Source organism: Simochromis diagramma, unplaced genomic scaffold (assembly GCF_900408965.1).
Source record: "Simochromis diagramma unplaced genomic scaffold, fSimDia1.1 OVJJ01000753.1, whole genome shotgun sequence".
Taxonomy (NCBI): Eukaryota; Metazoa; Chordata; class Actinopteri; order Cichliformes; family Cichlidae; genus Simochromis; species Simochromis diagramma.
The window spans coordinates 11,141,306-11,167,512 of record NW_024387523.1 but is presented as its reverse complement, the minus strand read 5'-3'; the positions used below and the strand labels follow the sequence as shown (position 1 = coordinate 11,167,512).

The window sequence follows — 26,207 nt, the reverse complement described above, 5'->3', positions numbered from 1 at the left end:
TTTTATTCCAACTTTTAAAAGTGACTCATCAAAGATGTCTTAGATTAATCTCGTCACTGTTTGTTGTTTCTACTGTCAACTGGACAGATCTTAATGGAAACAACAGAATCTGCAACATTTGTCACTAATTATGAAAGATTCTGGAAAGGATTAGGGATCGAAGATTTAAAATATGAAGTTCTCTCTGTGAAAGCCTTCTAATTCTTGACATGCATCACTACAGACTTTTAAAAGTCGAGTCTGGCTTAATTAGAAGCTCTGGGTTTGGCAGTGTTGGAAAAAAAATAAATAAATAAATAAAAAAAAAAATAAAGGGAAATACATAAATAGTGAGAATAAACCAACTTGACCAAAATCCTTTTCGTACAGCGCTGTCCTGTGCTTTCAATTAGATCCATCAACTTCACTAGAATCATAGGACCAAGCTCAGAGTCAGAGAAAACCAGTGACCTCACTGCAAACCAATGGCCGGTCACAGGACAGGAGTAAATTCAACAGACGTATTGTACGTCTGGTGCTGTTAATCGATGTAACCACAATAATGGGTTTCCATTCATTTTGATTAGCAAGGCTGATATTTCATCCAACTGACTGCATATTTCCAACTGGTGGGTCATGAACTGCATTCAGAAATGCTTCCGAGTATCTGCTTTTATATTTACTTTTTTTTTTTTTTTTTTTTTTTTTTTAAATCATTTAGATGATAAAGATCTGTCATAAACAGAGAGTCCAATAGAAATAGCCTCCACAAGGTAACGTACCAAAGACTTTGAGCTCTGTCTGGATGGTGGTAAGAAAGGCCTGACGCTGGTAGGGGACTCCTTCTCGATAGAGTGCCGCCTCTGTGAAGATTGTCGCTTGTCTGGCTGTGGGGTGGCGGAGACAGGCAGAAACTTTGGAGGAGCTGGAGACATGGGACACAAATATGCATGAAAAAGTCTGCCAGAGAGGGAACATTTAATTTGTGTAATACACTATGTTCAAAAGTTAATACCCTTCGTGGCTGCGACAGAGTCAGGAGACGTGTCTTCTATCAAAGACGTGGACATGCTGGAGCTGCTCTGTGTGGTTTCCTCCTGTCATCCAGAAAACGACATATTAGCAATTCATCGAAAATTCATAACTACCACAATCAAGTTTGTGTGCCTAATATTAACGTGTCATTAATAATTGTGAGAGCTTAGCTGCTAAATCAGAACGTCACTTTAACCATATTATAGCAATGTTGTGGAATACGATTCTTTTAGACATAATGATGCTCTGAGCTCAAGAAGCCATCACATACATATCTATTTTTTAAAAATATTTGTTTTATACTGTTTATTAGAAATTCTCCTTTTTAATTTTGTGCATGAAAAAGTTAAGATGGTTTGTTTTCTTTCTTTGCACCAAATAGGACTGTGTATAATTTTGTTGCTCTTTTGGCATAATAACCAAGATTCTGACGAAGTCACATGACACGCATGATCATTCGCAATCAATCATAAGAGTCAGACATCTTACATCGGAATCTGAGCCGTCCAGTTCTGCCAGCGTGGGCGCTTTGAGCACCCTCTTTCTCTGGCTAAGCGCCTGCCCGCCGCCCTGATTTGGTCCTGCTGTGCTGCTGGACAGTGAATGGGTGCTGCAGGTCAACTTCCTCCGAGCATCAGGAGTGTCTGTGGGTCAAACACAGTCAATTAAAGCGGGAAGATACAGCGTCCAACATAATAAACAGAGACACTGTTACAGATGTCACATGTACACATGAACCACACATCACGAGTCAACTCCTTCAGTAGCTGGTATTAAAGACTTCTTTACAGTGTTATGACAGGACACCACAGAGGCAGAATTGAGGAAGATAAACCTCAGCCACATGCCAACGGTTCAGATTTTCTCATCAATTTCCCCTCACTCATTTTCACGACACTCCTGCTTTGTCACACAGACTCCAAAGTTGCCACGACACGTCGGTCCGTGTGTGCTTTACCTGAGCTGCGGAACAAGTCCTGAGGAGTGCTGATGCTTTTCCCTGCACCTGCAGATGAATTAAGGGAATATAACCTTCAGTCGAAGCTCACACAGACGTTAACAAACACCAGACTAGAACCACGGGGAGGACTCGACAGCGACAAGCATCTGTCAGAGCAGAGGGCCTGTACAATGAAGCAGCATTTGCGGGCTTAGCGAGGTAACTCGGGGGGGGGGGGGGGTCCGTGAAGATCTGGAAGGCTGCCTTGTAGTTTTAATAAATATGTCTTCTTTACTTGAGCCTTTAACACCACCTGGGTTGCAGCTGGAAGAATAAACTTAAGACAGCCTTACCCAAGAGTAAATCTCAGGGACACATTAATCCAGTGGGTCTCAGAGTGTGGGCCATGAAGAATAAGGAGGTTGAGAGTCACAATTTATACATATCCACCCATCCATCCATCTATCCATCCATCCTTGCGAGAAGTATGCAGTTCTATGTAAATTAAACCACCTCTAGCTGGAATCAGAAAACCTGGGTTGACTTGGAGATGTGAAAACCTGCGACTGACAGCGCTTTGCGCGATCACAGTTGTAGCCCGCTTCATAGTACAGACCCCGGGTGTGAATTAACAGGACGCTGTGCGATAGTGCTCTATATTAAAGCTTAAACACATTGTGCGTAAACTAGAAAGCACAGAGGGAGAGGCGTACGAAGGGAAGTGCGGGGGAGGAAGCAGGGAAAGACAATGAGTGCAGCCACAGTGCTAAAAGTTATTCTCGTACATCATTTGGATCGTGGTCACCTCGTGAACTGTAACGCTACATTTGAACCGTCATCTCCCATTCTCAACCATTTATCTAAGGGGTTAGGCTGCTGACAGCAGCGTTACATAATTCTTTCACTTTTCACATTGAGAGGGAGGATTAGGATGACCAGCACGGGAGGCAAGCCGTAGAGAGAGTGATGATTTGTAATCTCACTTTACTGGCTCTGGCCCAATTGCCATCTCATAACAGCTATACCACAGACAGCCTCTGTGACTAGCATCTCCCCTAAAATATATCCCCTCCCTCTCTGGAGTTTGTACGTTTATTGTGTCCACAGGCTGCCCCAAAAATCACCCCAGCAACAGAACATTACCAACACAGTTTCACACATCCTAAGATTAAGGTGCACTGTGCTGACCCATCTTTCCTCTCACCTTCAGAAAGTGTCTTTATAATAAACAGCCAGTAAGTGACAGTAGTGTGTCATAAATGCACTTGTACAACACAAGCATGAAGTATGTGGGGTGTGTTTAAAATCAGGGAGAAGCAAAAATCTAAGTCCTAAAAAATAGCCTAGAATAAAACACGGGCACAACAATAGGATAGAACATAACAGGTGACATGAACTTTACCTGATGAGTCAAAGCTGTGAGACATGCTAAGGGGTCGCATGACTGACAGATATGCCCATATTTGGGAGGAAAAAAAGAAAAAGGAAGCAAAATAGAAAACAAAGAAAATGTTATGTTATAATGGACGATGATGTCAGAATCATCCCAGTTTAACACTTCCATGCGTTCACAACGGCTCCATAATCTCAGATTTTCATAAACAGTTTAACAGAATTGCCCCATATGTACGATTATACAACAACTGAACATTAGTTTACTGAAGTCACTTACAAAGGGATTGGTCTATGAACTGCACAGAACACTGGATGGTAAAGACTGCTGCTTTTTTAGCTTTAATTGAAACCATGTTCAGTCCATGTATAACCATTATATACTAAAAGAGGATTACGACCTATGTACTGCTCACTTCAAAAGGCACTGCATTACATAATGAGTAATGTCACAACCAGAGACCTGGGCATCTTTGGGCAACTGCAGTAACAGCTATACTAAAGACATGAAGGCTCACAGCTGCAGTCAGCATGATCCTTGTTTAAACACTGACACCTTTAATAAAGCGAGGAGATCGATGCAGGAAGCAGGCTGTTAGAGTACTCGTGATGGCTGCAGTTAAGAATGATTAATTCATGGATAAATGTTTTATGTCCTGAGTGGATGGGTTAGGTTCACTGAAAGCTGTCATGCAGAAAGTTAAGAACAACGCTCCCCCAGAGAGATTTCTTCTAAAGATCAATACATTTGCATGTGAGTCAGAGCAGTGCGAGTCTGTGCTTATATGTCAGGCCATAAGTAGAATCATTTCTGAGCGTGGGTTTGTGTAATCGTCATCTCACCCAGGCGGTTTCTGCGGATCATGTCGGGTGAAACCGGCCTCAGCTTCCTTTCCGCTTTTATGTCCTCCAGCAGTCGCTCGTGAAGGCTCCGGGGACGCGGAGGGTGTGGTTTGAGTTTGCGAGCAGAGACCTGTCGTGACAATCAGAGGAGTGCGTACTTGATTACCAAGATTTTCCTCTCACACCTCTGCTCTGAAAGAGTGCGTGATGACGTCGTTCAGCTATTCTCTCAGTCAAAATTAATCATTTAGCTAAAAGCAATGATAGACTTGCATGTGTCAACATTCACACTCAGCCATCTGGCATCTGCAGCATCGTGTATGGCAGGGTACTGGTATCATAAGTGACAACTAAATATTGATGTCACGGACTTCAGCGTTTTCACAGCTGTCCTGAATATAGACGACAATTGTCACATCACTGTCCAAGTTCAATTTTACTGTACTGAAAGTGGAGTACATGAGGTATACTTAAATACTATACCAATTACATACATGACACATGCTACAAAGGACCAAGCATTTTTTTTTAAGTAAATTTAGGATTCAATAATTAAACTGATGTCATTAAACCGTCAAATCTAGTATATAACAGAAGATTTGTTTGCTTTTTTTTTTTTTTTTTTTTTTTTTTTTTTAAATGCAACATTAATATGTCTGCTTTATTTTGCTTCTATATCTCTGTCATTTTATTTATTTACTTGTTTATTTTGCTCACAAAAGTTTTTTTTTTTCCCTAAACAAAGCTATATATCCATTAAAAAAAAAAAAATTCTCACACACACACACACAATAAAATACAATATTATTGTGTGTAATTGCAAATTAATGAATTCATGTATTTTTATTGATTTTGAGCCTCCATACTAGTTACTGACACCGTGTTCTGCACGACTCACAGGGTTGAGAGGAGGTCGTGACCTGATGAACTCCAGAATGACCTCATGTGCGCTCTTCTTTAACCGTGGAGGAATGTCCCCATTCACCTGGGAGAAGACATTAAAAGTAACATGAAGACGTGATAAAAAAAAAAAGGAAGGTCACGCTACAAAACAAAACCATCGCGTGTCTTTGAACTACACAGAGGACGAAAACAAAAAACCTCCAAACACCCTCACCATGACTTTTCGCAGCTTGTAACGTTTTGAACGGATGTCGTCCATCAACATCTCGTAGGGTGTGAGCTGGTACTCTATGGGTAGTGGGTTGTATTGGCGCTCCTGGACCTTCTTCAACTTTACACCATGTCTTAGATCTCTCATCACCTGTACCCAGAACCGTGCCTGATTGGAATACAAGCGGCACAGTTAGTGATGCACTTATGCATTTGCAATGCCTTTCACTGGTCTGGCCCACTCAAGATCAAAGTAGACTGCATGTGGCTCATGATGTACAATGAGTTTGACATTCCTGCCTTAAAGTGATAATTGATATCCAAGTAGATCTTCTTACCCAGTCTGCATTTTGCAGCTCATTGAGGTCTTTAACAGGTTCTTCCTGAGTCTCCCCTTCCATCTTCCGAAGGTTCTAGGCAAGATAGCAAAATGGGATAACATGGAATGTTAGCGAGGAAAAAAATGAGACAGAAAATGAGCAAAGTGATGGTAGCGAACTTGTGCCCAACTCTCTCCCAGACAAATATTAGGTTAAGGTCCTAGGCATATTCCCCATAATGTCATGGCAGCCTGTTTAATTAAACAAATGTGGATTCACATGACCAGGCGGATCCTTCTCATCTTGAAATCGAATTTATGCCAGAGGGGAAAACAACAAAAAAACAATGACCCAAAAAAAAAAAAAAGGTCAATGAACAACTAATGACTGCCATTAATATGTGACTGCTGAATCTGTTATGCAGAACTGTTCTGGGTGACCTACTTCAGTTGTGATACTGCTCAAGATCAAACTCATTCCTGACATGTCCAATGCATTCAATCTTTTTTCTGTGCTGGTTAATCTCAATTTAAAAATGACAAATTACCATAACACCAGGGTTTTAGATCAAAAAAAGAAGTCCCTAAGGGGGGAAAAAAATATATATATATTGTTATGTAATATTTTAACCTCCGGCTCCCACTGTTCCGACCTCTGTCTTTCAGTGAAAGTGATATGAAAGTTGCATATGCATCTCCCACCTTCACTTCCCTGGGGTCATTCCTGTTTTGAACGATGATAACATTTAGTGAGTCAGTGACGCCGTTTTCAATACATTTACATTGGTTTCTAGTCTGGCTGGCTCCCAAGAGAAGAATGCTGTTCACAATCTTGTTAGAGAAAAGTCCGAAACGGTGAGAGAAACTAAAAGAAAAACTGATCATTTCCTAATTTGGAAGCATGTGTGATGTGTGTGGTACAGTGTATGGTTGCTTATTAGCAATCATCCAGAGGCCTTTAAGGCTACAGCCAGTCCCCTATACACCAGTGGTCTGATGCAATCCTGTAAGCTCTTTAAATTGCTGTAATAAAGTTAAACTTGATTCTATAACCACACCATCTTACATAAGACTGTTTGCATGAATCATGCCTGCTACAGAAGCTAGTGTTCACAGTACATATTGTACAGCAAACCTACCATTTCTGGCTTTGCTACATGGTCTCCTTAAACTTATTTCTCTCTTAAGATCCCACCACAGCCTTTCAATCTGGTCTGTGCCACTGCAGCATCTTGACTCGTTTTCAGCCTTTTTTTTTTTTTTTTTTTTTTTTTAGATTTGCTGATTTTCTTGGGATCACTGTCCAGTTTCAGCAAAGCTTTAGCTGCCAGGCAGATGGCCTCACATTTGACTCCAGAATACTTTGGTACACAGAGGAGTTCATGGTCAACTCAATGTCTGCAAAGTGCCCAGGTGGCTGCAAAACAAGCCCAAACTGTCACCCTTCCACTCCAGTGCTTTATCGTTGGTATTAGTCGTTTGCGCTCATATGCTGTGTTATATTTATAAAGCTGCATCTAAACAAAACACAAGACTTTTTGAACAACATACTTTCGGACAGATGAGACAAAGTGGATAAGTTTGTCTACATTTGGAGAAAAGCTGTGCAGACATGATCTTTTTAGAGCGCAGAGGCTTTCTGTGACAACCCTTCCAAACAGGCCATACTTGTTCAGTCTTTTTCTAATTGCACTGCACAGTTTAAGGTTGAACATACCACCTGAGGCCTGTAAACTCTGAGACATGGCTCTTGGGTCTTTTGCATTTTTTCTGAGCAATGCACTCTGAACTTGGAGTGAATTTGTTGAGACATCCACTCCTGGGAAGATCATGCCATTGCATTAACACTCATACCAGAAACTGGCAAAACCTCTTTCCCCCCCCCCCTTTTCTTTTTTTAATATATAGGGCTGCTAAGACTTGCTGATGATCAGTTAATCAAAAGCATTTGATTAGCAGCACCTGCCTCCTGCTACTTAACCTCTTAATATGGAAGCAGTAAGGGCATATTTAGTTATTTAACTGAGAATCGTTTTTCCCCTCATGACTGTAAAAAATAATTTATATTGCTCTAAATAAAATAAATAAATACATAAAAAAAGGAAAAACAGCACAAGTGGGTATTCCACCCTAATAACTCTCAGCTACTCCAGTAAAAACATCCCGCTTACACAACTGTTCCTGTTAGGTTGAGCACAGCTACTTGAGAGAGGATGCCAGAACACGTCCATTCAGAATTAAGTTATGCCAAGCACTCGAGCTCATGGCTGGCCTAACAAGAGGGTCATCCAGGGACACCCACTGTCTCAGTCAATCTGTACTATAATCACTTCGTGGACTGTTGTTTCTGCTTCTGGGCACCACTCTGGGATTTTCTTTCCCCAGCAATAAGTCCGTTGGCCGAATAGATCCCTATTCCAGCAGTTTAAGCAAACATATGTACCAAACCAGAGTGGTAAAACTGTTAGAAAAGAGTTTGGTCCTTTCTCACAGTCTGTTCTGTCCATCAGTTTTTCTTAGCGCTCATGTTTATAATATGAGAAATTTGTGACGTGCCCTCTTAGTTCTTGAGTGACTTACATAAAAGTTCACCCAACTTTGGAAATGTAGCGATAACATTTAAGGTAAGTGCAGAAGACTGTCGCACTCATCTTCACTTAAATTAGCAATAACGTCATAATGTCACACATCAAAAGTTCATACCTCCTTGGCACTCCTGATCTTCTCCAAGAAAGTGCGCAGTTCTCTGCTCTCAGCGTACAGAGCCCGGCACACAGCCTGGTAATGGTTGGGGGCATCTGATGGACTGGGTAGGTGGGAAGAACATAGCTGTAGAGGCAAAGAATGTAATGTTTTACATATACTGGTGCTTATGGAATAAACAATCAATAAAGCTGCTTTATATCTGTGTGTGGATTGAAGCACACATTTGTCAGTACTCCAAATTACACACAAACCTTTATGTACCTTTGTAAATCATCTTTATGCTTGTGGATCATACACTTTGTACACTTTTGTAACCCTATTGAGACTAATTTAACTCCAATCTGGACCAAAGTGGGCATTTTAATTCTCAGTCATGCCTCATGCGTGGCTAAAGACTCGTGTGATGTTGGGGGAACTTGACAAAAATAACACTAAACCTGCTTGACCAGCTGGAACAACACTGCCTGACAATCACTGGTTGCGCACCATTTAAAGCTCCGACCTGCGTGGTATCCGAGTCCAATTGTTGTGACAATAAGAGTTACCTGAAGGAGTTATGCATGCGCTGTCAAATAATCTCAAAAAAAAAAAAAAAAAAAAAAAAAAAAAACCCGAACCAGATGGATGGCATATTTTCATTTTCAGGCAAAGGGCTTGGCAAGCTGAAAAAATGTCTGACTCTGCAAACAGACGCCTTCTTGTCACGATGGGAAAATAACAGGTGATATGACACCTGAGAAGTGAGAGTTAAAACATTCTTAAAATATCACAGCAGCTGTCGTTTCCATTGTTTCTACTGATAACAATTTTCTGTGGAAACATGCAAAAAAAATGTTTATATGGAAAAACCAAGTGAAACTGCAAAATAACAGCACGACTTCTGGAAATCAAGTGTGCAAACATAAGAATATGGAGTTAAATTTGATGTTAAACTCAGGGCTTCATTTGATGAGCCATAATTGGCATAAATGTGGCTGGATCCAAACCCCTAACTCACTTTCAGTAGAACAATACCAGCTCATGTAGCCTCCGTTCACTCCATTGTACAAGAGCAATGAGCAAACCCATTCGGCACTTTAACATTTAAATATTCCTGTCTAAGTAGGATGCCAGCTAGCAGGTCCTGTCATACTGTACCAGCTTCACGTTTCGCTGGAACTTCAAAGTGACATACCTCTGTTTGTCAGAAGAGAATAAGACTGGATGTAGACGTGCCAGATCTGTTCGCAGCCATGCCATAATGACTTTACACTGAACAGAGTGATTGCTGGAGGAGTAAGAGCTTAGGGAAGATGCACACAGGCAGCAAACAGACCTGATATTTGTGTTCCACATCAGTTTTATAAGGCTTTATAACACAGGGGAATGGGGTTAGAAGGTTTCACAGCCTAATACCAGTGTGTTTACAAGGCTATAATTACCCGTCTTATTCAGAAGCTACTTGGGGAATTTACAGTGTGACAGCTTCTATCAGGGGAAAACGTTTGTGCTGGGGTGATTACATGCGGCTGCACTGCTTTCTTAATAAGCCAGCTGTAAAAATGTGGCAAGCACACAAACTATACGGCAGTTTATTCCACACAAAACAGAAAGCCACACATTTCATATGCCTGCGATAGCTTTGCTTTATTTCAATTTGCTCTGCCATTTCAATCCATTATGGACCAAGTGATCAGACTGATGAAGCTCTACAGCAGGAACACTGTAGTTAATTATTAGAGTTATTAGAAGCAGCACGTGTTGAGAACAGATTTATGTACTCAAGGAATCTGGCAGACAAACTAAGCTCTCATTGCAAACCGATTACATGTGTATCTTAATAAAATAAAACCCTACCATGATGATGTCTCGATAGCTCCGGATGCTACTGATTGTACTGCTCGAGCCATCAGACACGAGGTCCCCTTCCTCCTCTTCTTCGCATTCATCCTCTTCTTCTGTGGCCTCGTAGCCCTCGTCGGGACAGGGGTCACTCTCAGTTTCCTCCGTGTTGGTCATCATGTCGATGAGGCGCTCCAGCGGCGGGCTGAGCTCGCGCTCTTCGTTTTCTTTGAGGCCATAGTCTAGAGCTTTGTAGATCATGACACCCAGTGAGTCAATAACCTAAAAGGAAGAGGTTGTGAGTTATTATTTTGTACAGGCCACCAAGTTGATTTTACATTTTGTAGCTTTAGGCACTCAGGGGCTTGAACATCAGATAAATTCTGAAACAGACAGTTGTACTTGCAAGTGTTGACTTTAATTATTGTGAGGATCACTTCTAAAGGTGCACACACTGACAACTTTCATCATCTCCTAAACTGGAACACCAAAAAGAATATCAGTCTTTAGCACATAGGTTTGCTTACTTTTTCTAGCACGCAATGTGAGGGATTACTCATTGTGTTAAAGGCATGAACAGTACAACGTTTATGCATTCGATAAGTCACATTGTGTTTTGAATAGTTATGATGAAAAGATTTCCACACATGAATGCTTCATAATGTCACGCGAGTCTCAGTCGGACATGTTTCCTGACAATAGAAAATGTTCTGCAGAGCATCAAGGAGGCAACAACCATGACTTCTGCTCACTGTGCGAGTTCTCTGGATAAACACCTCCTTTATTCTTACATGGCTCAATCGGATGTTACTCCGACGTGAGTGAATAGCAGCTCATGTGTCTCACAATCATCACAATTCACATGTAATGTGTGAACTACAGAAAGAAAAGGATACGTTTTCTTGTCACTAGTTAGCAGGATTGTGCACACTAATAATTAAAAATCCACTGAGACCAACAACAATGACCTTGACTGTGACTATGATCACAATTTGGGTGGTCATTGCATTTAAGTTTGGTTAAATTCTGACCAATACTGCAGAAGCAGGAGCGAACTGTGGCCAGACAACTTCAGCTTGATGAAATCAGACCACATTTAATGAGTAATCACGTCGGTCACTCCACAAACTTCCTTTATACTGTATTCAATGTCATATGTCCTCAGTATCGTATTTGCAGAAAGCAAATGCAGTAATACTCTGCTGTAAGTCTTCACTGTATTGGTTCAAATCGGTGGCTCTTCTTAGCTCGAGGGGTAAAAACATTTCTTTCCCATCTGCTGAAATCTGTTTACTCCAAGTTAACTATGCCAACATTATGTTCTTTCCAGCTGACAGACGACATTCAGCTTTTTGTCTCCTCCTGCTCATGCTCCGCTATAATTAAAAGCACACCAGCACATCCTCATGGAACAAGCCTCATTTCATAGTACCCTTGCCTTACTCAGATAAACAACCGTATCTACAACAAACCTCAGTTCACCTGAACGGACGACAGTTCATGTCTTCAAAGTGAATGAGTAAAAAGGCCACAGTGTATCCAACTGAAACTTAATTGCCATAATCCAGGAGATGATTTCATTTCATCACTGCCTTCTCTCATTAATTAGTAGGACATGACCTTCATTTTTTTCTTCTTTCCTGATGTTTCAAACAACTATCAGATCACACAAAACTGCTAGTTTTACATCAGCGCACTTAGTTCACTGATCTACAGTGGGGCAAAAAAGTATTTAGTCAGCCACCGATTGTGCAAGTTCCCCCACTTAAAATGATGACAGAGGTCAGTAATTTGCACCAGAGGTACACTTCAACTGTGAGAGACAGAATGTGAAAAAAAAAAAATCCATGAATTCACATGGTAGGATTTGTAAAGAATTTATTCGTAAATTAGGGTGGAAAATAAGTATTTGGTCACCTCAAACAAGGAAAATCTCTGGCTCTCACAGACCTGTAACGTCTTCTGTAAGAAGCTTTTCTGTCCCCCACTCGTTACCTGTATGAATGGCACCTGTTTGAACTCATCATCTGTATAAAAGACACCTGTCCACAGCCTCAAACAGTCAGACTCCAAACTCCGCCATGGCCAAGACCAAAGAGCTTTCGAAGGACACCAGGAAAAGTATTGTAGACCTGCACCAGACTGGGAAGAGTGAATCTACAATAGGCAAGCAGCTTGGTGTGAAAAAAATCAACTGTGGGAGCAATCATCAGAAAATGGAAGACATACAAGACCACTGATAATCTCCCTCCATCTGGGGCTCCACGCAAGATCTCATCCCGTGGGGTCAAAATGATCATGAGAACGGTGAGCAAAGATCCCAGAACCACACGGGGGGACCTGGTGAATGACCTGCAGAGAGCTGGGACCAAAGTAACAAAGGTCACCATCAGTAACACACTACAACGGCAGGGAATCAAATCCCGCAGTGCCAGACGTGTTCCGCTGCTGAAGCCAGTGCATGTCCAGGCCCGTCTGAAGTTTGCCAGAGAGCACATGGATGATACAGCAGAGGATTGGGAGAATGTCATGTGGTCAGATGAAACCAAAGTAGAACTTTTTGGTATAAACTCAACTCGTCGTGTTTGGAGGAAGAAGAATACTGAGTTGCATCCCAAGAACACCATACCTACTGTGAAGCATGGGGGTGGAAACATCATGCTATGGGGCTGTTTTTCTGCCAAGGGGACAGGACGACTGATCCGTGTTAAGGACAGAATGAATGGGGCCATGTATCGTGAGATTTTGAGCCAAAACCTCCTTCCATCAGTGAGAACTTTGAAGATGAAACGAGGCTGGGTCTTCCAACATGACAATGATCCAAAACACACCGCCCGGGCAACAAAGGAGTGGCTCCGTAAGAAGCATTTGAAAGTCCTGGAGTGGCCTAGCCAGTCTCCAGACCTCAACCCCATAGAAAATCTGTGGCGGGAGTTGAAAGTCCGTGTTGCTCGGCGACAGCCCCAAAACATCACTGCTCTCGAGAGGATCTGCATGGAGGAATGGGCCAAAATACCAGCTACTGTGTGTGCAAACCTGGTAAAGACCTATAGTAAACGTTTGACCTCTGTTATTGCCAACAAAGGTTATGTTACAAAGTATTGAGTTGTATTTTTGTTATTGACCAAATACTTATTTTCCACCCTGATTTACGAATAAATTCTTTACAAATCCTACCATGTGGATTCATGGATATTTTTTTTCCACATTCTGTCTCTCACAGTTGAAGTGTACCTCTGGTGCAAATTACTGACCTCTGTCATCATTTTAGGTGGGGGAACTTGCACAATCGGTGGCTGACTAAATACTTTTTTGCCCCACTGTAACCCTCGGTCTGAGGACAACAAGTGTCGGAAGTATTGGCCAGTCGACCTGAAACAACCTTGGAAACGTCAGATATCGTTATGACCGGGCCAAATGATTTCAGAGCGCAGTGGGAGTGAAGACATTTAGCAAAGTACCCACAAAAATTAAAATACTATTCCGCATGTGGACATCCTTTGATACTCAAAGGCTAAGGATACAGAGCACTTCACCTGAAGTTTCAGCAGCAAACACAAAAATTGACTTCAGTAAATTTTGCCATTTGCTGTAACTTCTGTGTTTATTTTGTTTGCCACTTGTCACCAGAGCCATTAAATAAATGCTCTGTCATTACTGCACTGCATATTCTATTTCCAGATGTGTATTGTTGAAAGAGGGAGGCGTCCCAAACAAACCAGACCGTTGCTGTGAGTGAAGCTAGTTCTGATGGGCATGGCTGGATATGCGCTGGTTTGGTGCCAAAAACAGCACTGCACACGTCTTTGGAGTCTGGGAGTGTACTACATGGAAGAGAAGGGTGTGGAGTGCACACGTTTAGGTATGTTAAGGTCAACAAGGCGAAAAGAAACTCATTTAATCAGACTGACTACTAAAATAACTGACACAAACCACGCAGTTCTAGAGTGTGGGATTTTACTTTGATACTGTACGATCCATTTTCACAGTTGTGACAATGTACTTGATGTCCTGGTACATCAAGGTGCAGCACATTGTAGCTTAAATGTTTTGTTTTTTTTGTTTGTTTTTTAATTTTGTTGTTTGTTTTGTTTGTATAGTCCAAAAGCCAAAACGGGTCTGGTAACATATCTGAGGAATCACAGGGTCAGACAAAAAATTCTGAACCCATGATCATGGTGAAAGATAGAGTTCTGAATGGGCATCAGTTTCAGTTAATTCAACGCCTTGGGATTTTAGAAACTGTATATAATTAATTTCCAATTTTATTAAACAAAAACCAACCTCTGCCCAACAATGCCCGGCCCAGAAATCTTATCTTCACAGCCAGCTATGCGTGCCGTTGCAGCACCCAGAGGAGCAGCAGCATGGCTCTGACCTGCTTTTATTAGCGACAGCCAAGTAATGACCGTGTTTGCACTAGCTTCGTCCACGTTTGTCAGCATTATGAAGTTGAGATACGATTACAGCATGTCGGTACAGCCGGACGAACATAAGCAGTAACAGCCCATTTATAAAAAGCAAGCTATTCTGCTTTAAAAATCACCTGAGCTCTGTTGGACCCCATGTGTGACAACAGAAAGAACCATGTGATCATAATGAGCATTAGTCCTCAACATATCTGCGTGGAGTCACAACACATCACTGTAAATTTTATCGATTTTTCATAATTTTCATTACTTAAGTGTATGATATTTTGGAACATTATGAAATTGAATAAGATCACCGACTCTTTATGAAAATATTTTCATAGATATAAATAAATCGGTAAGTACGCAAGCAAGGAAAGCGTCTGCTACTGTGTGCAACTCAATATTTTCTTATTATTTTATAATGGCTTTTTCTGACGTGAGCACCTGCTCTTCAAAGTCTGTGCACAGATATGCATATTGGATTATAACCAATAATACAATTTGTTTGCCTATTAAACATCAAAAGATTTAAAAAAAAAAAAAATGCCCCCCAGAAAGAAAAGATTTAAAAAATAAAAAAATTTTAAAAAATTAAAAAAAAAAAATTAAAAAAGCAGGAATGGATTCTCTCAATTTCCAAAAATCAACCCACCTATTCTCACTGGGAAAAGATTGCTTTCATAGTGTTACATCGTTATCATTCCTCAATCATCTCTGTGTGCAGTTGATAATCCTGTTCCCAGGCTAAAACAAATATCCTATTCCTTAGTGTCTTATTATGTAACCTTTTAATCCATCTGTAGTACAACATGCACCGTAGTGGGCAGGGAAACTAGGAAATTCAGGAGTGACCGTCTGCACATGGGGATCTCATTCACAGGCAAAAAGGATCATCAGCTTTATACTGCACCACGTATACATAAGAAACCTCGTGTATTCATGTCCAGGCTAAGCAGTCTCACTATACTACATGTCCAGTTAAGGAACATTTTCTGTAGTGGTGGGTCAAGAGTACGTTTAGCCAACAGTTGCTGTTTGAATCAAATTTTCTAATCAAACACAAAATTAGTTTCAGTGATTGTCCAGTGGTTCAACAGCAACTAACACAGTAAGGATCACTGTTTAATACAATAATTAAGCACCAAGTACAATATTCCCGATAATTTGGATGAATTTTGCCACATATGGTCCATACAGAATTATAAATGGCTATAAATCACACTTATGCCTCCAACCTGCAGCTTACATGCTTGATGCTTTCAACTGTATCAAAGTTTGAAGAATCTGAAGAAATTCTCTAAACATCTTCAAGAGATACTGAACTCACAAGAATGATATCAACCCAAAAATATCGGCAGCCACGGCTGTTGGCTGTGCAGATGTGTATAAATCTGTAGGGGCTGCATAAAGAACAGTTCAAAGAGTTCGGTTAACTGTACAATCTAAATTGTCAGCAGGTGTGAATGTAAGCATGAATGGTTTTGGATTAGGGTTAGGTGAACAGGATGTATCTCGCCTCTCACCCTATGACGGCTCACAGACTCCGACTGGAGTTAAGGTTACCAGACCCCAACTGGTAACCTTAACTCAAAGGGAGCTGAAGGATGGAAGAATCAGTGTTCAGTGGGAACGGGCCACAGGTCAACCAACACAGCAGCTAAATAATTCTGTTCAGCAACATATGGAGAAAGTTCCTTTGAGTTCAAGTCAGAAGGAATGGGGAAGAGGCATCTTATGTATCAAAAGCCAGACTTATTGAAAAGAAAACAGGAGAGGAAATAAGGAAAATATAGATTGTGGTGAGTGTAACTGAAAACAGTCACATCTGAAAACTTGTGATTCAGAGGATTGAGGCAGTGAGGTGGAGGAAGAGGAAGCATGTGGGTAAACAGCTGTGAAAGGCAGCCAGGAAAACCACTGCTGGGATTTAAGCTACAGGATAAGTGTGGTAGCAAAGTATTAGGTGAATAAGGCTCCAAGTAAATTCCCAAGCAGCCACAGCAGGTAACACGGGATATGACCAGTGTTTAAAAATGCCTAGTAGGAAATGCAGCAGGATGAGTCATCTGGGTGCCAAAGAAAAAGAAAATCGTAACACAGAATGAATTCAGCTTGAGCTCCGTGACAGGCTTTCTCAGAAAGTTTACAAGAATCCTCAAGATTGTGAATCACCAATCCACTCAAAATAGAGTGCACTTTCCCTCAACCTCCACAAAGAAAGATAGTAACCATCTGCATTACATCACTGCATGGGGAAAGTTTTTAACAATGAGGGATTTTACATAGAGAATCTACTTCCCTGTGCCAGAGGCATTATCTTAAGAATCTGTGACAAAATACAAAAAGAATTTCTCATTCATGAATAACCTTTGTCCACCTCACAGATTTCATGTTCACTCTTGAACCAAAAAGGCAGATCACAATTCACAATAATTGGAACATATTTTTAGTGTATGAAACCATTTAAAAAAAAAAAAAAGAAGAAAAAAAAAAAGAAAAAAAAGAAAGCAGATCAGCAAATTTGGGAGTATTTCCACAGTTAATTAGTTAAAACAGGTCTGTACTAGCTGCACACTCAGACAGTAGTTGTCTGACAATAAAATAAAGAACTCATAAGTAAGCACATTTTTTTTGTCTCAACAGCTAGGGAGGAGTGTGTGCGTGCATGTATTTGGTTGGAAAAGTCATTAATCTGTCATACAACTAACCTTGGTTGTCTGATAGTTAAATAAACCACAGAGCACCCCCCATTTCCTGTATGAGGATGGATATATATCTATCTATCTATCTATATATATTCCCCAGATTAGGCTCTGTGCTATGTTACTACCTGAAACATTTATATAATAATACACCCTTAAACAAAGAACACTTTGCCATATTCCTTCATTTCCTTGTTAGACCTACTTCCTTAACGCCAGTATGTTCCAACCACAAGCAAAGCACGCTAAATGTTCTGTTGGTTGCAAAAGCAAACAAATTCTTCAAGCACTCAAGCAATTTGAGGACAGAAAAGCTAAATAATTAGCATGTTCTTATACATCTAATGTGGCTTATGCTACCACTGGATCTGCTACCAGCTTGGATGATGAATTTTAATCCTGAGGGATAACTGGAAGGCTATTTGAAACCAATAAAAAGGCTTGGGTGTCAGCGACTGTGTTTTTATGTTGCTTTTTTTTAAAAAAAAAAAAAAAAAAAAAAAAAAAATTTGCTGATGGTGCACATGTTAACATGTAAAAATGGTCTGGATGCAAGCTACTTTGGCACAATATTTTGCAGTTTCCAGAATCTCATCTCAGTGTGATTCTGGTTCAGACATTCACAGTTCAAAGTGTTGGCTTGCATCAAACCTTGATGCAAGCCAACACCTACAAAAATCAGTGTTTCTTTTCCCAAATATAAGCATTTTTGGTGAGGTTTTGTCATTTTTACTTACTCAAATTCACCAAAATTAGCCTGGAAAATACACAGCCTATTGTTAGGCAAGCAAATACAGACTTTTTGTTTAACTTTATGTGGACCAATAGAGTTTATGCATATAATGAGCCTCCAAAGGACTATTTTAAGCCAGGAAACACCATGACTATGTAACCAGCTTTGCCATATTTTCATTGAACCAGCTAAGCAGACTAGGTTTAGGATGTTAAAGAGGGAGTTTTAAACAAAGGGTGAGAAAATGTGCTCCAGCAGTCTACATCGTGAGGAAAAAACAGTGTTTTACCAACATTAAAGCACAGAAACCTATTCTGCAAAGTGCAGTTCAATGTGGGTTTTTGAGCAAAACAGAACTCTTCCTACTACAGTATGTTTTATGTGTAGCCAATTCAAATTTTCACTATTTTAAATAGATCGCAAAAAACTCAACTGTTTACATTCTCTTGTATAGTTGTAGTTCTTGTAGTTGCATAAGCTGAAAAGCAGTACAAGGAGCAACCAAGATGGAGGGAAAACCATCAGTGAGTCAGCACTTACGCAGATGTGCAAAGAATGAGTCGTTTGTGCTGAAGAGCAGCACATCCTCACACGAGCAAAGCAGAAAGAAGTCAGGCTCATGTGCTGCTGAGACCTCTACCCAATTTGTGCAGAATTTACAACTAGTCTGATCATTAAACATAGTACTAGTCAAATAATCCTCAAGGTAAGGTTCAAGGTACAGGTGAGTAAACTCAAAGTTTCACTAGTGATTCTAAACATGCAGGTTGTTGCCAGCCAATGAAATAATTGGTGGGCCTTGCTTTAACTCAAGGTGGCGGGTCAAATCCCGTCGCCTATCACTTTGGGTTCTTAATAAGATCTGGTTGTATCTTTCAATGGCACTCACCTCATGCATATACCAAACTGCACAAACTTAAAGGCACAATTTCAGGAACCTGAAGTCTTCTTTATATTCTTTGACAACAGACTGTCAGCATTTTAAAAACGGCCTAGCAGCAGTCATGAACGGGACCACAGCTCAAGAAACTTGCTGAGCTTAAAAACATTTCAACTATAGCAAAAGCTCAAGTCTAATATTGTGTGATGTGGAAATGATGACGACAAGAGGAAATGGCCAAGTCACAGAGGCCAATTTGAGGTTTTTGGTTCATCTTTAAACTGAAAATGTAGATTTTATCATGGCTAATTTCAGCACCAGGCTCTATGATGCACGTGAACTACACGATCTTTTTGACACAGCCATAAGTTCGGATCTATGAAACGTGTTAGGTGATACTTGTAGAAGCATGTGCGAGAACAGCTTTCTGTGGACAGAACTGCCTGTACGAAGCCTCTATGTGACCTCCAACATTTCTTTTTATAAGAAAATTAAATTAAAGCATATCAATAAACTGCATGTCTGGCCCTTGATGTGGCCATTAATGAAATGAAATTTGCTTATTGAGGTTTTGCAGACACGTAACCACATGATGTTAACTTGTCCACCATCTTGGACAAATGACAATCACGATGACAATGTAAGATCGGGCAAATAAAGTCCCATCTGGCAGCCACTGGGCATGAGGGGAGAAATTAGGATTTCCTGACCAGTTGAAAGCAGTTGCATGATTTTTAAATGACCAGTCACGCAGGCCTATGAAGGTCAGTTCATGACCATCTGTCAGCCACCTGTCGTGAGGGAAGAATGTGCATTACTGATTTGGAGAAAAGAAAAATCCCTCCTTGTGATTGCTTTGGTCACTACTATAGTCAGTAACGCGGTTGTAATTTGCATGAAAGTGATGGACGTGTCTACAAACACTGTCCAGCTACTCTCCAAGCTGTAGTGGAACCGGAAATGGAGACAGTTTCCCTTTTGCAGACTACACCAACTATCCGAACAGATTCCTGGAGCAGAGGTAACACAATCGCACAGCCCTGGGTATCACTGCGGCCTTTAGATTTCACAAAGGCATCAGATAAGCCGCCTTCAGCATTTGCTGCAGCAGTAGAGTGAAGCCACCACAACACAGACAGTTACATAACCAAAGTTAAACCGTGAGGTCTTCCACTGCAGGAGCGGATGCTCAGCCTCCTCCGGTCTGAAGCATCACCTTCCCATTTCAGAGTGGGACAGAAGACGGAGCTTCTTTACGTCTTCAGGTCAAACTCAGCTGAGTTTGCATTCATCAGTGAAGTCAACTGAAAAACGCTGAGCCCTGAGAACAGTCAGCTCTGATGTTACATATGATCATTTCCACTTCAATAGGAAACTGGCATAAAAGCAGACACTGAAAATGCAGGATAACATTTTTGAAAGAAAAAAAGGCACATACAGATAAAAACTACACATGAGCTGAGACTGAATACATCACACAAAGAATTGGCTTTTAATCAAACAGCTTCAAGCCAATGGCAGTGTGTGGATATAATTAAAAAAATAATAAAAAAAATAAAAAAAAAAAAAATGCTCTGAAAAGCACAAACCTACAGAGTTTCAAGGCTGCAGTGAAATACACTAATCACCAGCTGGAAAAGTCCTCCCACTGAGTTTGACCTAAATGCTGTCAGAATCCCTAAAGTAGCTCTAAACACCACAAATCTGACAGACAGCTTCTATGGCACAGCAGAAAAACAGCTCCTCTTGTTCCAAAAACCACAAAGAGCTAAAGATCTGATAACTTTATAGACTTGACAGACCAAGCAGGAGAAAAATATTAATCTCTCAAGCCTGGCTGGACCACATAAAAAAAAGAAACAATAAAAATAAATACTGAGCAAGAGCTTCTTCAGTGTTAGATATAAATAGAAAACCTTGACCAGAATAGCACTAAATGCTAAACAGATCCCTGCGGTTTAGTTTCTGTGTGAATTTTCTTGTACAGGCAGAAATGTAACCTCAGGGACTGTAATGCCAGCCGCTTTAAAAGAAAAGCAGTCAGCATCCCCCCAAAAAAAAAAAAATCAATTGATCAATTTGAATAAAAGCAGGGTGCAACATAATGAGGTCACTGGTACATGTTGGGCATACAGGGATCCAACTGAGACTCACCCCGGGGGACTGCGACTGAATTCAAAAGTTGCGTCTACAAACAAGCATGCAGAAAACAGATCAGAACAATCCTCGGCCGTGCCTGAGATCTACATAAAGAAAACCCCGTTTCTTCCACAAATGTGCACTCTTTCGTCAAAGCTGACACAACTGAAGGGCAGTCTCTGCAGGGACAAGGCTAATAACCTCCAGTGACATACATAAGGGTGAAGGGAGAAACATCCAGCCCCTGCGCTTACAGAACCCTCATAGCAGCACCTGCTTAACCCGCTACAGAGCGGAAGTCACAACTGCACGATGCTGAAATGCAAATATATGCAATTTCTACCCAATCTGAGAAGCTTAATCTACAAAACACAACATGATGGTCCCCACATGGACTTTAAACTGATCTTTAAGGGTATAATGTTTTAAGCAGTAGAAAAACAGACCTAAAGACAGGTTGCATTAACTCCAATTTTCTGAGAATCCCTAAAGCTAAACCTCAGCCCACTACAATCTATATTAATTCCAAGGGTTTACTTCGAACATTATACTGGAAAACTAATCATTTTGGCCCCAAAGTGCAGATCTGGCAACCTGGGGACCTTGTAATAGGATACTACCAGTAATCTCACCTTAATCTTCAGATGAGGACAAACTAGGTTAAGCTTGCCCTGTAGGCTACAACAGAAGGTGCACAGTACAACTCAAACATTTTTTTCCTAAAAGATGACAGAGCACTAGAAGAGAAAGCCAAATATGCCACCGTTTTTAATGTCAGGAAAAGATGATTTGTTTCTCTAGCGTTACTGATTACCCATTACACCCATTTTTACTGGTTGTAAAGCAGGTGTTAACAAGCTAGTGATTGGCTCCAAAAACTAGAAGCAGAGGTAAGAGAGAGGGGTAGTGGCTGACTCACTTCCACAAGCGACTGAGACACAACAAAAACATGTAAAGTCAAGAATTAGGAGCACAGGAATTAGGCCATAAACACCTTTGCACCTTTTGTGTGCAAGGGATATAAATCAATTTTCCCAAATTATCCGAAGGCAGATTGGTCAGGAGAAAACAATGGGATGAATTTACAGTTCTAATTAATGTCAGAAGACTTTACATTATTAAATTAAGCTGAAACGCAGTTACCAGCTCTTAGAGGCAGGCAGTTACAGCAGTGATCGGATCACTAGTTGAGCATGCCAGCCCGTCCAGACAGACAATGCTAACATGCTTATGCTCAGCAGGTTTAATTTAAAGCATTTTACACGTATTGGCTATACTGACCGTACTGGCTATACTGACCGTACTGGCTATACTGACCGTACTGGCTATACTGACCGTACTGGCTATACTGATAGACAGAAAGACGCTACCCACTTAAATTAAATGTCTTTATAAAGTTTTCTGACAACACTATTATCATTCCCAGTTAAAGTGAAATTCAATTCACTTTAACTCTATTTTACTTTTGTGTTCTCACCCTTTTAGTGTCTGGCATTGTCTATTTCTGCAAGAGCTAGGTTCTCATGCAAATCGCCAATTAAAAAGAAATTACAAAAATACAATTTCTAAATTTAGATTTGAAAATATTTAAACTTCAGAGTGCTTCTAAAGGAAAAGTCAGATGATTGGTCCATATAAAAGCAGTGATTTTAAAAAATAAATTCCAGCTCTAATAAAACACATCAATGCTGTCACCATCACGTGGGAAAACTGTGCTCTGCCCAGGTGACAGGTAATTCCTCCAAAGCGCAAAACCCAGGGTGGAGACATGTTTTCAGTCTGTCAGCAGGATTACACAAAAACCAACAACTGGAGTTTCATGAAACCTGGTGGGGAAGTGGAGCATATCCACAGACACAACAAACGAAACTTGGGCGTCAATTTCCTTGATGGGTTGGATAGAAGAATTAATTTCCACTTGCAAGATGCAGACGGGAATTTTTTTTAAAGAGCAAAACCAATTTGCATGATACCTGAGCCAAAATCTTTCCCTCCTTTTTCCCCCCTAAAGAGATCGCTATCACTCTTTAAAAAAATAAATAAATAAAATTAAAAAAAATCAGACAAGAGCCTTTGGGATTTGCAGAAGATTCTCTCCAAGTGCTCTTTTGGTTACATTTGTGCATAAGCTGATAAACACAGTTTTTAAAGCCTTAAACCACATTTCCCTCAGTGGAACTTTCACGCTTTGAAAAACTTGGTAACAATAACTATCATGCAAGATATTATCACCACCAAAAAAAAAACAACCAAAAAAAAAACCCACACCCTCTTCCCAGCTTATTTGTAGAAACCAATCATGCAATGGCAGATGCATGAACTTGCAAAGAAAACCAACCCAAGTTAAGCATTTTCACTTCTAACCAAGCTGCCACAGGTCTGCTTCAGCCCTGAGATAGTCAGTGTTGACCATCAGCTGACGAAGAGAAATTCTATTTCAAACTTAGCCATGCAGGGACAGCTGCATACTGTGCATGCCTGAGATCACGTGAACAAAGACAAACATGAACTGCTCAGACCTGATGGACCAATTACACAAAGTATCCTCTCTGTACACATAATGAAGACTTCTCCTCCCAACATTATACAGCACATAGTGCTGGACAAACACACACTGGGCACATGTCCTTTTAACGTGGTTTTGGCGATTAGGTTTGACGCGATGAGAGCTAAAAATAAACCGATGAACAACAACATTCGGTGAACAACAACAGAGCTGCTCTTTTTAAGTGCAGCACAAACAATAACTGCAGAACAAACTAAAGAGCGCTATTTGTATTGCGCTCTTACCCACTTGCTCAGGTTTAAGCGCATCACAGGTCTGGCTGGGATGTGCTCCCCACCCCATATTTCTCCTAGTCTGTAAAGTGAAAATGGGCTAATGCTTAATATCTGCTTGCACTCACAAGACATGAGGGAATGTTTTTGTGCAGGGCCAGAGTGAACAACGCTGCACCACAACTGCCACGCCAGCCTATTTGTAGTGTTCCTTCTACGTAATGGGAGCAGTGATGGTCAGACTAATGGCAACAGATTGTGAAATTGTTTTGTCTGCGTTGAAGCAAATTAATAGTCTTCCTGTGAAATGAAAAGACTGTAAACATTTAATTCAAACGGTTAAGTAACGTCCACATGTTCTACTGGGATCACTGAAAGGGGGAGAAAAAAAAAAAAAAAAAAAAAAAACACTGTTCAAAACTGATTACTGGCTTTCTCTACCACAGTGTGTCTTTTGTCCCATCTTCCCCTCCTCACCCCACCAACCGGTCAAAGCAGATGACTGACCCTCCCTGCCTCCCTGAGCCTGGCTCAGCTGGAGGTTTCGTCCTGCTAAAAGGGAGTTTTTCCTTCCCACTGTTGCCAAGTCCTTGCTTACTGGGGGTCGTGTGATTGTTGGGGTTTACCGTAGGGTCTTTACCTTTCAGTATAATGCGCCTTAAAGTGATTGCTGTTATGAGTCGGTGCTTCTGCTTCACCTATAAATTGAATTAAATTGAATTGAATGTGAACTCACCTCTAATGACGTAGGGGCCGACTGGTATTCATCTGTAATGACAGCAGAAAGGAGAGTTATTCACTCATACAATGGAGGATGTCACTTATTGTGCAAGTAGCTGCCTGTAACAATCACCAAGTCAAACACACCCTCTTAATCATTTATGGGAACGCACTGTACAAATCATCCAAAGGCGCCTCGAAGCGAGGAAAACTTCACACGGTGTTACAAACCAAAATGGAGGTTAGAAGACGCGAGCAAGATTACTCAACGGCACTGAAGATGATTGTAAAAAGAGCAAGTTAATAAATTATTATGTTTTCCTCTCAAGTCACGGCACACTGCTCACACATCGCCTGAGGCAGACAGATGTCAAAACCAGCCACTGGGGGCTGCTTGTAGTAGTATTTTCATTCAAACATCGAAACGTTGCTCTCATTCTCTCGCTCTTGTTTCCATGGATACATTGCTTAAAATGGAAAGAAAAATAAAAGAAATCAATACCTCAAGTTTATGACCTTTCAATAAATACCTGCATAAAAGGTGAAATGTTACCAATTATTGGGTTTTGTTTTTTTTTTTTAAATAAAAAAAAAAAAAAAAAAATATGACTACACATTATCTTTCATGTTTTGGGGGGAAAAAAGAAAAAAAAGACTAAGCAAATCAGGGTCTCCACATCTCTTCAGGCAATTATTTTTCCACCCAGCACTGCCTCAAGATGTCCACAAAGCATCCTAAAAATCAATAGAAATAAGCAGTTCCTTTGTAACCAGAAGAAAAATATAACAATAAATCCAATTTTTAATGCCAACAGCATAAAAATTACTTTAAGTTTAGAAAAAGACTGCAGTTTGTGTTCAAACACGTCTGTTCATAAAATCCGTCTTACATGATGGAAAAATAATGCTCGAAATATCCAGTGTTTTAAAATATATCTCCAAAACATCCTGACCCAACATCTAAATTTTTCCTTTTCAATACAATTTCATATATTTCATATTCCCATAGTTTTGCGATGTGGAAAATAACAGCCAATGCGGGAGAGTTCAGGATTAGGATGTGGTTTGGGTTACAGTTATGGGGTCAGGGTTCGGTGTGTGTCGGGATGGTGTTTCTACATCGCAAAACTATGACATCACGATAATGTGACATTAATTATGATGATCTGGGAACAACACCAACACAGGGGTGTTGATACAGGGGTTATTTTCAGCCTGTGCAACAACTCTGTTGAGGGTACTACTGCTCCAAATGACTTCAAATCATTACAAAGTTTTTTCACTCATAAACAACATGAAAGAAAGAAAACGAGGAACTTTTAAAATTCCAGGTGCTGGGGGGACTAGGAATTTTTAACTACTGGTTAAAGTTAAAATTATGAACTTCAGCCCTAATTAAGTTACCTGAGGCAGCGAGTTGAGCTACCTATAACCACCGGTAAGAATGAGGCAATAGTTTAAAGTACAGAATGAAAGAGCAACAGTCCAGACTGTAAAATTAGGTCATCGCATATAAATGAGAAACTTTGGCCAGAGATGCAATCATTCTGCGTACTAACACTGGTGCCATTTAGGCTTCAACTCATAAACTATTCAAATAAAATTAGACTTCCTGCTCAAGGACACATCCATGATAAACATTTGTTTCATAGTGTGCAACAACTCTGTTGCAGGCCACTAAATAACAGCCAACAA

At 40.5% G+C, this 26,207-nt stretch overlaps 1 protein-coding gene across 7 annotated transcripts in view; it reads right to left on the bottom strand.

Annotated features, from left to right (window-relative positions):
• spire1a (spire-type actin nucleation factor 1a) overlaps positions 1 to 26,207 on the bottom strand; it is a 34,282-nt gene that overhangs the window by 4,855 nt on the left and 3,220 nt on the right. For 4 of the 7 annotated variants that reach the window (XM_040020180.1, XM_040020182.1, XM_040020181.1 and 1 more), the window contains exons 2-13: positions 24,529 to 24,560; positions 10,164 to 10,430; positions 8,325 to 8,450; positions 5,641 to 5,715; positions 5,307 to 5,471; positions 5,088 to 5,174; positions 4,190 to 4,319; positions 3,357 to 3,398; positions 1,973 to 2,020; positions 1,504 to 1,658; positions 995 to 1,076; positions 762 to 904 (exon numbers count right to left, since the gene is read on the bottom strand). In XM_040020180.1, coding sequence (XP_039876114.1) covers positions 762 to 904; positions 995 to 1,076; positions 1,504 to 1,658; positions 1,973 to 2,020; positions 3,357 to 3,398; positions 4,190 to 4,319; positions 5,088 to 5,174; positions 5,307 to 5,471; positions 5,641 to 5,715; positions 8,325 to 8,450; positions 10,164 to 10,430; positions 24,529 to 24,560 — 1,352 coding nt within the window. The remainder of the gene's footprint in view (positions 1 to 761; positions 905 to 994; positions 1,077 to 1,503; positions 1,659 to 1,972; positions 2,021 to 3,356; positions 3,399 to 4,189; positions 4,320 to 5,087; positions 5,175 to 5,306; positions 5,472 to 5,640; positions 5,716 to 8,324; positions 8,451 to 10,163; positions 10,431 to 24,528; positions 24,561 to 26,207) is intronic. The other 3 variants (XM_040020185.1, XM_040020186.1, XM_040020183.1) reach the window with 2 other exon arrangements.